At 38.4% G+C, this 18,426-nt stretch overlaps 1 protein-coding gene across 2 annotated transcripts in view; it reads right to left on the bottom strand.

Annotated features, from left to right (window-relative positions):
* Positions 1–468: 468 nt before the first annotated feature.
* LOC126354331 (integrator complex subunit 15) overlaps positions 469–18,426 on the bottom strand; it is a 49,663-nt gene continuing 31,705 nt past the window's right edge. Inside the window, exons 5-8 of one of the 2 annotated variants that reach the window (XM_050003896.1) lie at positions 17,951–18,119; positions 6,677–6,942; positions 4,719–4,846; positions 469–1,148 (exon numbers count right to left, since the gene is read on the bottom strand). In XM_050003896.1, the coding sequence (XP_049859853.1) occupies positions 4,758–4,846; positions 6,677–6,942; positions 17,951–18,119 (524 nt within the window). In that variant the 3' untranslated portion in view covers positions 469–1,148; positions 4,719–4,757. Of the gene's footprint in view, positions 4,847–6,676; positions 6,943–17,950; positions 18,120–18,426 lie in introns of both variants that reach the window. The other variant, XM_050003895.1, reaches the window with a different exon arrangement.

An 18,426-nucleotide genomic window follows, 5' to 3' on the forward strand; every position in this document is an offset into this window, starting at 1 on the left:
CTGTGCAGTCACAAAGCTGTGCATTGTGTGCAGACAAGACTGTTGATACAGTGTTGCTCGGATGTCAGAGTCTGTGTGGTTTGGAAGGCGATGAACAACAAAGGAAAGAAGAGAAAGAATAGATACTGAATAGAGTAATGCTTTGGAGAAAATTAACATAGGAAAACTTCGTAGGGTTGTGAGATGGAAGAAAAGCCATTAGGTAAAACGAACAGTGCAATGTCCTGGTTGGAATACCAACAATATAATGAAAAGGATAAACTGCTACTCACCGATAGGTTTAAGTAATTACATCCTATCTCAACACACAAGAAATAATGCCTCATCAATTTAAATTAAATTTAAACTACAAAAGAAGTATGTATCCTATTATCTCATGAGGTAATTATTTAAATATGCATTTTTATATTGTTTCAAATAGAAGGTAAATATTTCAGTTATATTCCCAAAGACTAATATCAAAACAAATACATTTCAAAAATTAAGTTTATTTAGCATTTTAAGACAAAAGAGAGTTAATATTTTTTCACATTACAAGAAATCAAATGTTCAAACTCTCTTTCTGTCATTTCTATGAGGTGGCACAGTGAAATGGGAAATTTTGAATTAGTATAATTTACATGAATAAACACAGGAAAAATGTTTTTATTGACAAAGGTCCATATATACAGTATGTCACTTATGTCTTCATTAAATAATTCACGAACTGTCTCTTATTTCTTAAAGAAGACATAGCTTTTGGTGTTCACATTCTAATAGCCTGTTATGGAATCTCCAGAATGCTTGGTGTAGTGTGACTTAGGGAATGGCAGTGATTTTGTCTTCAATCTTGTTTAAGTTCACAGATAGCTACAGTGCAGTACACATTGTATTAAGATGTCCCCACAGCACGAAATTTCACATACTCCATCGGGAGATCTAGCAGGTCATGGAAAATCATCATTATGTGAAATGGCGTGCCTTCAAAACAACTGCCAAACATCTTCCATCAATTGTCAAACACTACGAAATGTGACTCCTTCCTACTGGAACCACATTTTCACACAAGTGAGGGGACAGTGACACCATGGCTGGATACAGCATACCATAGTGTAACCTTGGCAGTATGTGATGGATGCTCCTGAAATTCTCAGGGAGTTTTCTGTGCCCTGTAACAAAAATTCTGTATGTTAACATATCTGTTAAGGAGGAAGTGGTATTCATCTTATATCCATAAGGTGTTAAGGAATGTGGCATTCTTGATGATTTTAATGAACACATGTTACCTATAGTCCCTATGTGACACAGGATCTTGTGGATTTAATTGCTGTACAACCTGCAATTTATACAGGTGGAACTTAAATTTGTACCATATTCTTTGTACATTTCATTGCACAATCTCTACTGCATGTGCCTGCTGTCAAAGGGAATGGCAAGGTCTCCTCTTGCAGAAATTCTAACAATTCAATGTTCTCTGCAATATGTACCATCTGAATGTCATCTAGAGGCTTCTTTTACAAAGCTGAACCAGTTTCTTCAAAGTTACCCACCACATTGTAATCTCACGAGCAGATGGGACACATCCAAGATGTTCTAGCTGGTAATGCTGTCAAAATACCCTTTGTGCTGCACCCACACTATCAACCTGCTTATAAACACTCTCAAAGCAATAGCACATTCCACACCATTCCAGTGCTACATGGTAACTATATGGCAACATGTTCACAGCTACATATTGAATCCAAACAACTGCAGCACTGTAATGTTGCCTACACTAACATTCAAAATTTCCCACTCCCCTGTGCCACCCTGTACTTGGGGATCTGTGATTTTTTTAATTTTGTAGGAGTTATACGAGTGGCATTTGAAAAGTCCGTGCAAAAATAAAAACTACTTACGTGTTTGGGGTAAACCTTTATTTTATTTTTTGACACAGTCTCCTTCTAGACTTCATCCAATGCTGTTCTAATTTGTTGATCCCTTCCGAATAACACGAATTGTTCAAGTCTGCAAAACAGCTATTAGTTGCTACAATCACCACCTCATTTGAATAAAATCTTTATCCCGTCAGCCATTTCTTCAAATTGGAGAACAAATAGTAGTCCAAGGGAGCCAAGTCTGTAGAATAGGGGGGATGTGAAACGAGTTGGAATCCTATTTCCATTAATTTTGCGACCACAACTGCTTAGGTGTGTGTTGGTGCACTGTCGTGATGGAAAAGGATTTTTTTCGCGGTTCAATTGTCAGCATTTTTCTTGCAGCTAGGCTTTCAAAACGGTCCAATAATGATGAATAATATGCACCTGTAATAGTTTTACCCTTTTTGAGATAGTCAATGATGATTATCCCCTGTGAATGCCGAAAGACAGTCGCCATAACCTTTCCGGCTGAAGGAATGGTCTTTGCCTTTTTTGGTACAGGTTCTCCCTTGGTAACCCATTGTTTAGATTGTTCCTTGGTCTCAGGAGTATAATAATGTATCCATGTTTCATCCACAGTGACAAAATGACAAAGTCCTGCAGATTCTTCCTGAACAGCTGCAAACCATCCTTGCAACACTTCACACAGTTGCGTTTTTGGTCAAGCACGAGCAACTGCAAAACTCATCTTGCCGATAGCTTTCTCATGTCCAAACGTTTATGCAAAATATTATGTACCCATTCATTCGAGATGCCCACAGCACTAGCAATCTCATGCACCTTAACTCTTCTGGATTTTATCAATGATCTCTGGAGTTGTAACCTCCGCAGGGCATCCAGAATGTTCAGCATCACCTGTGCCCATATGGCCACTCTCAAAAATTTTGAAACCGCTTATAAACTGTTCTAATCGAAGGTGCAGAGTCACCGTAATGTTTATCAAGCTTCTCTTTAGTCTCCTGAGGTGTTTTGCCTTTCATAAAGTAATGTTTAATCACCACACGAAATTCTTTTTCGTCCATTTTTTGACAAGCACTCGACATCCTTGATTCACATGAATGCCAAACACAAAGAAATAGACTAATATGGCTGAAATTTGGTGTGCGTTCTTTCCAAAGATGCTACTAACTTAACATGTCCTTGATATGTACTGGTGGTGCCATCTGTTGGACTTTGCACATACTTTTCAAACACCCCTCGTATAGTCCTTCTCTTCACATGCTGATGTGGAAGCAATATACCTCTATCTATCTGCTAGGTGAAGCCTTGTGCGTTTTAGGTTGTGGATTCCAATGTGTATAAGAACTGTTTGATAGAATAGTGTGTAAAAAAAAGGTACCTAACTCTGCAGATCAGGCCTACAGGACTGCACAATGCCAACCAGTCTCCATGTCATCCTCAGACATATGGAGTCATTTCGATGTGGTATGGAGTGGGCACACACTCTTCTCCCAGACATTGTTGGCTTGGAGTCACAAGTTTTCATTCACGTATCTCCTCAACTGGCACCTTGAGGGTTACTGGACCCCAATTCAGCCCTTTCATGAAAGAAAAAGCCCTGGCAGTACAGAGAATTTAACCTGGGTCCTCTGCAAGGCAGTTGAACATGCTGACCACTCTGTGACAAGAGTAATAGCATAGTGGTTTTGCCTTAGCCAGACCCTACTTGAAACTCTCATATTGTAACTTTATTCCTTGATTTGTAAAGAACATACGAATTCAGAGAAGGTATATTATCACAGAGAAATAGACTTATAATGGTTTTTTCTCATTACTCAGTCAACACTCTACTGCACACCGTAATTTGTGTCAACTGTTCCATATTTTGTGTGGCTGCAATATCTTTACAGCGTCTAGTACTCTCTTCTTCATCAATCTTTCTTCATTGTGCCCCCGCCCCTTTCCTTTTTCTTTACTCCAAATGCGTACAACACATCATAATTTAGCTGGTCAAAAAATTCTGTGTTTGGAAGCCATATTGATTTGAAGCAGACAGTGAATGGATAACTATAGTAATAAACAGAGAGAAATGGAGGTGAGAGCAGTAGCTGATGATTTGCGAAGCTCAATTTCTTATGTCTAATGACCAATCTTTCGTGTAGTGAGTGGTAGTCTACATTCATCCCATGGCTTGAGGACCACAAGGGTGCCCATAACTAAGGATAAGGAGAAAGGAAGAAATATAGAGTAGTCAGGTGTTTTTCTTTAAAAAATAAATAATAATAATTTAACAGGCAGTAGCGTGGAAATTATTTGACAGGTTTGTAACTGGAACTTTAGTATGGCTACTTACAAGTCACCTTTCATCTTCCAAAATATTAAAAATACTTCATACCCACAGATTGCGCCCCCCCCCCCCCCCCAACCACAACCACAACCACCACAAACTATCATATGGGCACTCTTGGGTGACTCATGATGAGTTTTCCCAAAATCATGTTATCTTATGTCCAACATGCAGAACTTTTGTTGTTTCAGTAATTAAATTGAGTAAAGCTAAACTAAAATCTTTATAAATGCTGCTGGTCGCTGTATAATGCATAATCCAAAAAAAGCAAATTATAACAATTTAGTAAATATATATATTACATAACAAAATAATGAGATACAAATTTTGAGCTTATGACTCAAAACAAAATTGACAATGACAACACGATGTAAGACTCTGCAGTTACTTCAGTAAAATGGCAAAATATGGAAAATATAATGCAAGACAGGAACTTTGGCAAGACTTCCACAGTGGCAATGAACTGTATTCTAACGATTCCTGTACAGGCACTTGCTATTATTTTTGCACACTATGTTGCTGTTATGACACACCAGTCAATCAAATGCTCGGTTTGTTCATCTTAGCTGTGTTTACACTATTGTTATCACTTTATGTTTCTTGATGACAAGACTAAGGAGCCTATTTTCTGGCAATAATTCAAGTTGTGAGAGAAGTTCTTCTGTAAAGAAAGAAAACAACAGTTTCAGTAATTTTATTTTGTAATCTTTCTTAATATCTATATATTTACATTATGTAGTGGTGCACAAAATTAATGGTAATGAATGTCAAGAAATATCAGAAAGATTGTTATTTAATTGCTACACCATTAAATGCATTTATAGCAGTCCAGCAACACAATGCCTAATGGTCTCTAGGGGAATCATAGTCAATCATATTTCAGAGAACAGAAGATGTATCACTACATTCTGTGGCAGATATTTCTGTCTGATTTGGCAAATGTAGCACTGAATCGTATTCTCAAAGCCGTACCATACTTCTAAGAAATGAAATAATGAATGCTTGATCCTTCGATGAATTCAGCTTACAATCATTTGAAAATGGGTCAACAGTCAAAAATGTGCAGCAGTAAATACAAAAATAAGGTACATTTTAATCCATCCAATGACAGCCAGTATGGAAGAATGCATCATTCAGAAAAATCTGCCAAATAGTAGTCTATATTTACAAAAGTTTGTCTTAGAAAGGGTTTCACGATAAATGATCACCTACAGCCTGTATGTGAAGAAGTAAAAGTTTTGATCAGCAGACACATTTGTGTTAGACAATGTCCAAAGTCGCTTCAGATTATAATTCAATATCTAAAAGCATTTCTCATAACTGAATTTTTGTCTTTTCATGTAGTGTCTATATCCCATTTTGACAAATATTATGAGACTGGTAATGATCCAAATAAAAACGATAACCTTTATAGGATTAATTTGCTATTCTTTCGATACTTGGCAGCAAATTAAATTACATACAGTAATGGAAAATTATGACAGATGTAGTAAAAGATGACACAATGACGATGATGATAATGATGGCAATAACAATAATAATAATAATAACAATAACAATTTCATATGGCTCAATGACCTGATACAAGTCTTTTAATTGGACGCCCTTCGGCAACTTGCATCTCCCTAACATATCCCAGTTACCCAAACATGGAAAGGGAACCTATGGTTTCATGTGGAACCATATGTTTCCGGCAGTTCGTCACATCACTGAGTGTGAAGGCTAAGTTAAAACAAAATGTGAAAAATCAATAGTCTGACCAAGAATCGGCATAGTGACCTCTCAGTTTCCTGGCAGGTGCATTTCCATTACAATACCGGGGCCAACATGGTGAGAGCAATATTGGTCCACTTCAAAGACAGAATTGTGAAAATAAGCACCCAACAGCTCACAGATGATGAAGAACTGTGCACGGCAACAGACTTTAAATTCAATGAAAAATTCAAAGGTGATGACTGAGGGATAAGCTGATGATCCAGCATGAACAACAAGGTACTGCAATAATTGTCAGTAAGAGGTATTTGTAATATGTAAAGAGCGTTTACATTACGTGGAGCTTTTAATTTAGTTATTTTTGTTTTTAACTGCCAGATATTTTGCTCTTTGCTATATGATGTGATGGTTTTTGTGTTATCTTAATTTAAAAGTTTTCCTTCAGGAACATGAGAAAATGAAATCTTACTCTGTATGTGCCATATGAGAAAACAAATGCATTTCATTATTGGTAACTAATCTTGTACTGAAAAAAAAATTATGACGTTACTAGTTAAAGCAAATTTACTTGGCAGCACACTTCTGTGTCAGAAACAAATCCTGTACATGGACAGCATAAAACTAACCACTTTTTTCTCGATTTTTCTCAATGAAAATGTAGGGAAAAAAACTTCCATATATTTTCAACCTCAAATAACAATTTGTAATTACTGATTAATATAACTTTAATATGATAAAATACAAAAATCACAGTCATAAAAAGGAAAAATTAACTCACGTGTGTTTCCCACAATTGCGTTTTGTGCCATTAGGACCTGGGTTGCCTGTGCTAACCTATCAAGAGCTAGTTGTTGACATTTCCTGTTCCTACTGTGGCATGAAGCAGAAAGCAGTGGTGTTATCAGCATTTGGCCCAAATGTCTTGCTGACACTGCACCCTCACAAGGCTGCTCCAATGTACTTTCCAGGAGGGCCAACTGTAGCCGCCAATATTGATGCGTACTGTCTTCCTCCCACCCTAGGACTGGAGCCAAAATACACCACCTGTGGATTTTAAAAGCCATTTAAACACAACAAACCTTCTGCTTGCAAGCAAGCAACATTCTTAAAATTTCAGAAACAAGAAATATTTTTTTTATCAAGATTTACAATGATCAGCCAGAACATTATGGCCTACTACCGATATAAACCCGCCCAGGCAATAGCAGTGTCACCTGGCGAGAAATGACAGTCAGCACATGCACTGTGCGTGAAGTATCAGTAAGAGTGCTGTCCATGTGCAGAATGGGGAAGATGCACAATCTATCTTAGTTTGACCAAGGTCAGATTGTGATGGTCCAGAGGCTTGGCCCAAGCATTTCAGAAACTGCATAACTTGGGTGTTCAAGGAGTGCTGTGGTGAGTGTCTGTAACACGTGTGTGAAACCAAGGTGAAACCAGGTCCAGACGTCATGGTGCCAGACAGCTACCCCTCATTAGATATCACAATTCATGGGCTGGGCAGACTGATAAGGCAGGACAGGCGGCAAACTGTGGCGTGACTAACATCAGACTTTAATGCTGGCCAGAGTACAAGTGTGTCTGAACACACAGTGCACCAAACACACCTAATGAGGGTCCTCCGCAACAGATGACCTATGCATGTACCAATGTTAACACCATGACATCGGCAACTACTTGTGAAACGGGTACATGACCCTCGGCACTGGATGATGGCACAGTGACAGAGAGTTGCGTAATCTGATGAATCCCGATACCTTCTCCATGATGCCGATGGGAAGGCACAAATCCATCATCTTCCAGAGGAACAGCTCCTTGACACGTGTATTGTAGGATGGAGGCAAGCTGGTGGAGGCACCATTATAATCTGGGGAATATTCACATGGGCATCCACGGGTCCACTGAAGCTTGTGCAAGGCACCATGATGGCCAAGAAGAATTGTACACTAGTTACAGACCACATACACCCCTTCATGACAATCATACTTCCTGACGGCTGTGGCATTTTTCAACAAGATAATGTGCCATGTCTCAAGACCAGGAGTGTGATGGAGTGGTTTGAGGAACAATGACGAGTTCCAAACTAGCCACATCTGAACCCAGTCGAACACATCTGGGATGTGATTAAATGTGGCGTCAGAGTTCATCAGCCTCCCTCCCCAGAATTTATAGGAATTAGTTGACTTGTGTGTGCAGATGTAGTTTCAACTCACTCCAGAAACCTACCAAGACCTCACTGCTTCCACACCACGATTTGTCGCTGTTGTTATCAGTGCCAAAGATGGACACACCGGCTTTTAGGAAGGTGCTCATAATGTTCTGGCTGAGCAATGTATAATGACAAATGTAACATAAATCCAATTTCAGCTTGCACGGAAGTGAAAATTTATAGTTACAAGTGAAAGTAAAGTTTTCTCTTTCACAAGCATTTAGGCTTATTATTTTCATTCATTGGAGATATTCAACTGGGCAAGACTATGTATAAAACAAGATGGTCTGTATTTCTATTTAACTGAGATTATGATATCATGGGAATGCACACAGTTCTTACAAGACCTACATAGAGAAAAGCTATCTCTCTCTCTCTCTCTCTCTCTCTCTCTCTCTCTCTCTCTCTCTCTCTCTCATCATTGGTTTATAATCTGTATCAGAGAGGGAGGAAGAAAAACATGCATGATTATGTAAGATGCAAATCTCACCCCCGAGGTAAATGCACAAAATGCAGGAAAATGATAAATTAATATTTAGGTACAAAAACCCTAAAACTGAAATATTCAGAATAGATATACAGCTACAGATTATGAATTTGTGCTAGAACAACAAGACGTGTGCTATATGTTGGCAGCAAAGCTAATCATCATCACATGTACTACTGAAATTCACACTTGATGAACACTATCACCAGCCAATCACTTAAATTACATTCTCCCAATTTTTTTAAACATTTAGTAAGCGGCTGGCAGCATTTTATTACATAAATTTATGGATATTAAGCTCTCATTGCATATTTGTCCATTAAAATTATAAGATTTTTAGTTCAAGTCCCAAATCACTTCCCGACAAGGCATTAAGACTCGGATCATCATTGGTTGCAATTTCTAAGATACCAAATTTCTAACAGATAAATATGTTATTTCAGCCTATAGTTCTTTATTACTTAATTGCTATGCTTTTCTTTCTTAAGAATGGTTACTACAACTGTCATTTACTTCTCCTATTCAAAAATGACTACCTAGATCATGAAAATGTCTCTGATTAAGTCATTCAAAAAGGATTTACCACCTTGAAAACATGTACAAAACAGTGTGGCACATTTCAGATTTGAGGGAACAGTGGAAAACAGTCCTGCAGAATAAAAACTTCATTTTATAAACAGAGATACTTGTGGTTACATTTTCACAGTATTAATTATAACAACATGAATTATTATTGACATATTCAATTATATAAAGGTATTTGTATAGCTTTCAATGGTAATTTGAATGTAAAATTACCAGTTTTTTCCATAGTATGACTGTATCTGTAGCGTAAGATATGATGATCTGCTCCTTATCTGCTTTTCAATCACTATTTTCACATCCTTTTTATTACTTTCAGAAACTACAAAATACTCTATGCTGTTGTGAAGAATGCACATCACATGATTGTTGCACTGATTATGATGTCTAATTTGACACACACTAGCACAGAATAGTAAGTGCCATACTACACATATTTTTACAAGCATATAACAATGAATCAGTCTTTCCTTCTCATCCCGTGCTGTAAGTCTTCTGGACCCACAGTTCTGGGTGATTTTTCCAAGATCTACCCCTTTTCCTAGCACTACCCCTTTTCCTTCACCCCTCTTTCTCTCTCTTCAACCGTTCTGAGCCACTGGCTCCGAAAGCTTGGCTGATTACTACACATACCAGTACTGGTGTCTAACTGCGAGTCATGGCACTAACACTACTAACAACACAAATCCTGCTGCACACACTGTGAACATCATTCCTTTAAGGTTGGGTACCCATATGCTAAATAGTCTTCCATCTACATTGGCCCAAGCAGTGGAAGTTTAATTATAACAACCCTGTATTTTTTGTTGCTAGCACATCTTTATCATTTGAAACCTACCACATGAAACGGTATTCTTAATGTATGAACACGCTACAGAATTGCAATTCTTTTCTTTGCTGCTATGAACAGTTTTGGCACAGTAGTAACTCTTATCTCTAGTACTACCAGCAATACAGAAATGGATATAACAACTAAGATTCTGCTGTTATCTTGAAAACAATTTCACTAAATGCAGGCTTACAGATTACGCCGTGTATGAGCGAAGTTAGGTTGAAATTTCTCTAGGCATTCTAGAGCTGTGCTAAACATACATATTCATGGCAATACATACCAAATTTGTACAATATTTAAAAATTATTGTACCGGCAGTGTTTTTTCATGTTTCAGTTAAAGTTTAATAATTTTGAACAAGGTGATACAGTGTATTAATGATTTCATTAAATAATATAATAAACATCTGTTCCATACTAACATTCCACAGAATAATATGCTTATCACAGTTGAGTAAAATTTTGAGCAAAGCACATCAGGATGCCAGGTGGATTGCCATCAAGGAAGGACCATAGATGTCATATGTAATATGGCCACAAGACAGATTTAATTGCTACACACTTTAAGAACTGAGTGTCCAAAGCACCACTGCAGTATAATAACATCACAGGGAGAGAGGGATATAGTCACTGTGAAGACAACCACAGTGGCGTAAGAAAGCTTAAGTCGAATGCAACAGTAACCACTCAACACACTGACTCTGCAAAATGCACCACCCATCACCCTGACAGGTGGAGTTTAGACATCTTTCACTTGCAACTGCGGTGACCACATGAGCTGACCAGACAAAAATACCAAGACAATTGACATCACTTCTGCGTAACAGCCGCAAAGCATATGGAACAACCTTGGATAAATATTACATATTACTCCTGTTCCACTGGAGGGATCTACTCAGTTAGCAGGCATCCACCATGGAGGTTGGACCTGCTATGGACTATCCCCGTCTAGCTGTCCACAATCTTCGAAGGAGCAGCAAGTCCCACCTGGTGAACACAGCCACCATGCACCGCAGCATTGCCATCCAAGTCAAGGCTGATGTGGAGCTGCAGGTGCCATCATCCAACAAATCTTTTGGTGGCCTAGCCAGTGAGTCCATGGAGCTGATTATCATTTGTCATTGTGGGGACATGTAGCTGTAGCGACCCACCTCTGTTCCTGTGGATGGACTTCGATGCTGCCAGCTGTCAACTTCTCAGTATGTTGACCTTCCTAACGAGATGTAGAGATGAACTATTTTAATCTATGTTCACTAAAATCAAGCACTACATTAAGACACCAGTGGCAAACTATACACCATGCAAGCATGGCTCTAACACGAGAGAGAATTTCTGACACTTTATGGTAGCTACATGTCACATCAAAAAGAGGTTCTCCATCTCCATCTTTACATGTCATCTAAACTTTCTTCCAATTTTTGGGAATGGCCTAACAATACATCATGGTCGTAAGCATAATCTATGCACCAAAAAGCAAAATTCAGTTGCTTGCACATTAAGCCAAGCTAAGATACAGGGAGCTGTACTGTAATTAATCTTACTGAGAAACACCTGGATAAGGATACAGTGAAGATCTTCAATAAAAGGGTAAATTTCACACCCACACCTAAAAGGCTACCAGCAGCAGATTACATCAGCTCTGTGGAGCATGTTGCAGGTTCTCTCCCACCAGAAGTAGCAGATGTTCACCACAAAACCTGCAGAGCCTTTACCAATGTGCCTACACTGAGATCAAACATCTTCAAGGGAGAATGAGTAGCATTGAAAAATCTGTAGGAGGACAAGGAAACTGTAGTTCTGCCAGCTAACAAGGGCAACATTATAGTCTTAATGTCACATGTGGACTACAATTAGAAGATATTCAATCTTTTGAATGACATTGCATACAAAGAGATAGCTGTTGGTCTTACGAATAAAATTGAGAGGAAGATGAGGACTCTACTCAATGAGTCAGGCTTGCCACCTAGAATCATTAAGGGTCTTCAAACACAAGCAGCACTGCTATCACGACTACTATATAGTCTTTCTAAGGTACACAGAGAAAGAACAGCTCTATAACACACAATAATCCTGGCGCATCTACTTACCAGCTGGCAAAACGCCTGAAATGCATTCACAGCGAATATGTGGGGAAGGGCAAACACCAAATTCACAACTCTGCCAACTTTGTACATTGCCTTAGTCAACTGTAGTTCCAGGATAAGGTTATGATGGCCAGTGTCGACGTATTCTCCCTGTTTACAAGAGTTCCACTTTCTGATTCCTTGGACTCATAGCAGGGAAGTTCCAAGATTGTTTCATAGAACTTTTTGGCACATTTTGACATTAACTTATTTTCTGTTTGACAGAAAGCATTACAAACATACCGATGGCATGGTGATGCGTAGCCCATTACTCCCTCATGATGAACCTATATGCGGAACACTTCAAGGCAAACATACTAGAATACGCCAAGTTGAAACCCACATTTCTATTGGTAGATAAAACCCGCGTTTCTATTAGTATGCGGACGAAACATTCATGATAGAGCCATATGGTGTGCAAAGCTTCAAGAGTTCCTGGAACATTTAAACTCTACCCATTGCAATATTGAACTCATAATGGAAATTGAAAAATAAATCCTGCTACCTTTCCTTGATGGGTTAGAGACCAAATGGATCCCTGGGTCACAGTATATACAGAAAACCTACGCACACTGACATCTACTTCCATGCATATAGCTATTGCCACCAGTCATAAATTCGGTGCTTAAGACTCCAGTCCATAGAGTCCAAACACTTTCAGATAAGGACTGCCTCACCAGAGATTTACAACACCTATGACTGGTGTTCTGAAGGAGTGGGGACTCAGAGCATCAAATTGAAAGAGTGATGCAATCAAAATCAAGAATACCTGAGAAAGCGGTTGATTCAGACTGAGGAAGGGCATCCAGAAATTTTCTACCTACCTTATGTTGACCAAATATCCACGGAGATCTATAGACTCCTATAAAAACACAGCATCCAGTATATCTCGCTCCCTTCAACTAAGATAAAAAGTAAGCGTTGCAATGTTAAAGACAATCTAGATCTCCAAAAGCTGGATGTGTATCATATTCCATGTGAATGTGGCATGTCTTATGTTGGGCAGATTACCAGAACAGTCGAGGAGAGATGAAAGGAACATCAGTGATACACTCAACTAAAACAACCAAGCAAATCAGCTGTTGCCGCGCACTGGCTCGAATATAATCCTGAAATGGAATATTATGAGACCAGTATTGTGGTGCAAATGCCAAGTTTCTGGGACAGTATAATTAATACTTTCGCTGCTACACACTTGTTCTCTGCATTCTGTGTGGAGGTGGATTTTGTTCTGGCTGTACTGCTCACCAAATGCTGGTGCCTGTGCAGAGAACATTCTGGCCAATATGAAATGCTTACCATCCAATTTTTCAAAAACAGTTAAATGAAAACCTTTGAGTTTTGCTCATCTTATAGACTAACATCTTTACTCAATAAAGAGCTGAATTTCTTTTCATTATCCATCATACTTACTGTGCTGCATCAAATTAAGCAAAACATTGCACAAAATTTTAGAGTTCACAGAGGTAAAATCATATAGGGTAAACTTTGTGTGTGGTTGATTTTAGCTGATACATTGCAGCAAATGAAATGTAGATAATATATTGCAATTTTACTTAAAATTGAGAGCATGTTGGACTCAATTTATTGGGTATTATATCCGACAGAGGGTCAGATACAATGTTACCAGTTCTGTCAATGCAAACTTGCTAGCTATTATGAAATACTTACCATCCGTTTTTAAGATAACTACTACGTGAAAAAAAATTTAACATACATTAAACACAAATGTGCCAGTAAAATTTAAAATAATGACATAAATGGCTGGTCTTCTGAACTTGATTTTTTTTAATTGGGTTGTTCACTAAGTCTTAAGTTTTGAGTGAGAGTCAAACACTCTGTGATTTAAGAAATTCATCACACATTCTCATACGTAACAGAATTCATCTTGTGTAAAAGGAAATTTACTCTGAAAGTAACACTTCCCAAACCATCATTCGCAATATCTTCCTGCAACCTGTTAGAAACAGTTTCCGCTGAACAGCTGCCAGAGAGCCCCAGGAAACAGGCATTACTGAGCATGTGCAGATATGACAATGTAGGAAGCCCATGTTGGTGTCTGCTCTGCTCATACACCTTTCATTGCAGTTTGTTTCGGAATTCTGTGCATAGTGGGGCATCACATAACCATGTGCAACACTGATGCATGTTGTTTGGTGGGGACATATGGAGTTGTGGTACTTAGGGCAATTGTTTTATCATATTCCATCCACAAAAGGAACGCAAACTCAGAAAGCAGTCCTTGGCATAATGTTCATTTCAAGACTACAGTCTACAACTCAAAGCGCCCTAATATAATGTGATTTGGTGACTTTAACATAATTTTTTTTTAATTCGTACTCAGCAATACTGCTAAATAGCATTTCCAAACAGGTTTACACCCACACAGCACTGCAAAAAGTGCTTAAGAAGAAACACAAATTCCTTGTAAAAATAAAAACAGATGTTTGTATACATCAGAACTAAGGACAAGCTTTTGATGACTTCTTCAAATGGTACAAAAAATTAACAATGTTATCTGTCAGTAAAAGAAACTGTGTAACTAGCAGTTTATATTCTACTACAGGAGTAAATATAAAGGCTTGTGGGGAGTTACAATGATAAAATATGGTGTGCTGAAAGTCTATAAATTGCTGAAGAATGGCGTTCTACAAATCTAAGATGTAAACAACACAAATTAAGAAATAACGTCAACCCAAGAGGAGGTACCAGACAAATGTGGAAACATGTCTTGTGATCAAAAAACATTGTGTTTCACAGAAGGCAGACTTATAAAGTTCTGCTAAAGCTGTCAATATATTTGAAACAAAAAAATTTATTCAGTACTACAGACCAAATTTGCCTGCTTAGTCATCTTAAAGTGATCTTACATTATGTCATAAAAGAATTTCGTAAACCACCCTGAAATGCACAATTCAGCTTAAAGTGCACATTCATATGTCCAGGTTCACACTAATGTAGGTCCCTACCTGGTGTTAAGACTTTCAATGTGGTTTTCAGGATGCTAATTTTCTTTGAGTACAAGTACTGTATTATCTCATTTTTGGTTCTGTATTATGTCATTATGCCATGTATGCCACAAGATGAAAGCATGCACTTGAGATTTAGTGAAGAGTTTAAACTAGACAACAGTGTGAAATGAAACACTGTGTTCCAAATAAATTGGCTGGCTCTGTGGAAAAGATGAATAAAAGCCAAATTTCTTTAGAAAACCAACAAAAATAACTTCACTGTTCTGCATGACAATTAATGCTCGAATGCCAATACTGTGGAAATAAAATAAAATCAAAACCTGAAACTAACACATATTTTAGCCTTCTGTACGTGAATGTGTGTTAATTCGCCCAGCAACTCCTAGCCACAGAAATCCGTTTTGTTTTCATTTGATGTGAATGCTATAAACAAAATCACAAAACATAAACACAGGTCACACGGAGACTAAGCCCCCTCCCCTCCCCCACTACAACTCAGACTGCTCTGTACATGAATGAATCCGGCAGCTTGGGCCCTGAGACATCACAGGGAGCTGATGCTACTTTTTCTTTCTGAATCACAATGCCTTTCAACATCAAGATGTCTTTCTGTGTCATGATTTAATAGTGCCATGTCAAGATAAGTTGATGTGTTTATCAGTAGAAATAAAGAGTAATTAAAAGAGTGTGAAAGTAATGGATTACAAATTAAGTGAGAGTGAGAGTAATGGACTGCAAATTAAGTGAGAGTGAGAGTAATGGACTGCAAATTAAGTGAGGAGTGAGAGATATTGTAAACTGGATTGTGTTTGGGCTATGTTACAGGAGAAGAATTGTTCTAGACTGTAAGTATTGACTTAGGAAAAATAAACACACATAGGATATGTTGCCCAGTGAGCTAAGCCCTGAGGAATGTGAGAAAGGCATTGAGCTGAGGAACTTTAAGGTATGAGCTTCATTAGAAAAAAGAAAATGCAATGAACAATGTAAACTTTAGATTTGTAAATAATTGTCAAGGCTTTTTAAGGAGATACCTGGAGACAAATCTGAGGTGGATTGGTGAATGAAATGGGTAATGATGCACCACCGAATAATATGCTTTGCACAGTTTAACAAAATTTTGGAGCCTTCCCCTGGTTGTGCTAGAGGCTAGCAAAGAACAGGGATACCATCACCGTGATGACTACAGAGAGTGGAGTAAGAAAGCTTAAATAAAATGCACGAGTAACTATTCACTACGATGACTTTGCAAAATGTGCCCGTCACTGCCACTGACAGCAGGAGTGGAGACACCTTTCAGCTGTAACCAGAGCAGCCAGATGAGTTGACCAGACAAGAATAGCTGGCCAAGTGATGCCACTGCCACCTCACAGTAGCAAAGCAAACATATCAGTCCAGTATAATTATCACTCCTGCTTCAGTGGAGGGTTCTACTGAGTTCACAGCCATCCATCTTGGAGGCTGAACCTATGATGGACTATCCCTTGCTCTTCTAGCCATCCACAATCTTCGATGGAGTAGCAAGTCCCTCCTCAGGAAAACAGCTGCCATGAGCTGCAGTGCCACCAACTGAATCAAGACTGATAGGGAGCTATGGGCACCATCTTCAGAGTGGGCCTTGTGGTGGCTTAACCAGTTGGTCCATTGAGCTGACTGTTACCTGTCAACGTAGGATCACGCACCTGCAGCTGTCCACTTCTGTTCCTGTGGGCAGACTTGGATGCTGCAAGTGTCAGCTGGCCAAAGCGTGACTCTGCACAGCTTCATGCAGAGGTGGGAGTTGTGTTTCTCCTGCATACAGTCTATGGTAAAATCAGCGGGCCTTGGTCACCCACTTTCTGGAACAACTAGCAACTGTGGCTGGAGCAGAACCTGTCACCCACACAGCATGGTCAGAGGCCCTGTGGTGTCACAGGCAACTGACATCAATGCTTTCACCACCCTCTCTGCAGGTTGTAACGGCACACTTTGCACTAGTATCAAAGTGTTCCTTGCGTGGTGTATGTCATTCCTAACCAACTGCCATAGGTGACTGAGAATCAAGACAACTGTGCATTTTTGCACAATAACGGTTTACTTTGTTAATGATGTTTCACTAATGTCTTTGATGGTCCATTAGGCATCAACCCAGTCTACCCTGCACCATAGGAACCCACACCAGTACGTTACCCCCAGCCTCTATAATACAGTGATTGACATTTTTGTTGAAGATGTGAATCTACAGGTATCCAAGTTGTGCTGAATTATGTATATTCTAACTCTGTATCAGCATTTTAGACCACACATTTCTAAATACTCTCCTCTATGTGCTTATGAAGTCTGAGATGAAGACAAAAAATGGATACCAACTCAGAATAATTATGGAAACTGTTTCAGAAATGACAGATCATTTCTATACCGTTTCAAGATGTGGAAATGAACATTCGGCAAGTCAGTCCTGGTGGAAGATCATGTAACTAAATCTATACTAGCCATTCATGTCAAAAACAAATCATATAACTCTTCCACAAATTCCCAACAATATGTGTAGAAAGTATTAATTGTCTTGTCTCATTACATATCCTGTAATTTTATATCTGTAAAATTAGAATGGGAGTGCAAGACTAAATATTTCACCTTATTCAGTACATTATTATGTTTATGAAATCTTATAGAATACTTTAAGTTAAAAAAATAAATAAATATGAGCTCACAAAATATTTTCAAGTGACATTCTGTCTGACTTACAGCAATATAAGTATGATCTACATGGTAGCAATCTAGTTTATTTTAAAGAATAAATGTACTCAATACTAAAGGAGCTTCCATGGCATGAAAGCTTTTAAGCACAAAAAAAGAGATGACTTACTTGAAAAGACCAGCAAATGGTGTTACAGGTGTTGAATGAGCCCCAACTGAAGTAACAACCATTGGTGCTGCATTTAAAGCAGCTGCACACAGATTAGGATTTTCAGCAATCCACCGCGTAATAATTTCCAAAAGAGCATTTGGCGGAGGATTTGTAATATTCTTCTTATCTAAAGTAAAACACCACAATACACTAAAAACTGTAAACACCCAACAAACACTGTACTGCCAAACACAACAATGCAAACATCTGCTCTTCACTTTAATTTATTCATGTTAACATGGAAGAAAGTTCTTTATGTGGTGCAGCTAGTGATCTACTTCCATCAATGCACTTGAAAACTAATTGTTACATTTTAGTAGTTACACATAAGCATGGAGGTCAGGTACAACAAAACTTCTAATTTTATTTAGAATCTCACCAGATTATCCAAACCCTGTCCTAGGTATTTAATTTTCTGTAATTATGGGGGCATC

The sequence above is a fragment of the Schistocerca gregaria genome, chromosome 3, assembly GCF_023897955.1.
Source record: "Schistocerca gregaria isolate iqSchGreg1 chromosome 3, iqSchGreg1.2, whole genome shotgun sequence".
NCBI classification, from domain to species: Eukaryota; Metazoa; Arthropoda; class Insecta; order Orthoptera; family Acrididae; genus Schistocerca; species Schistocerca gregaria.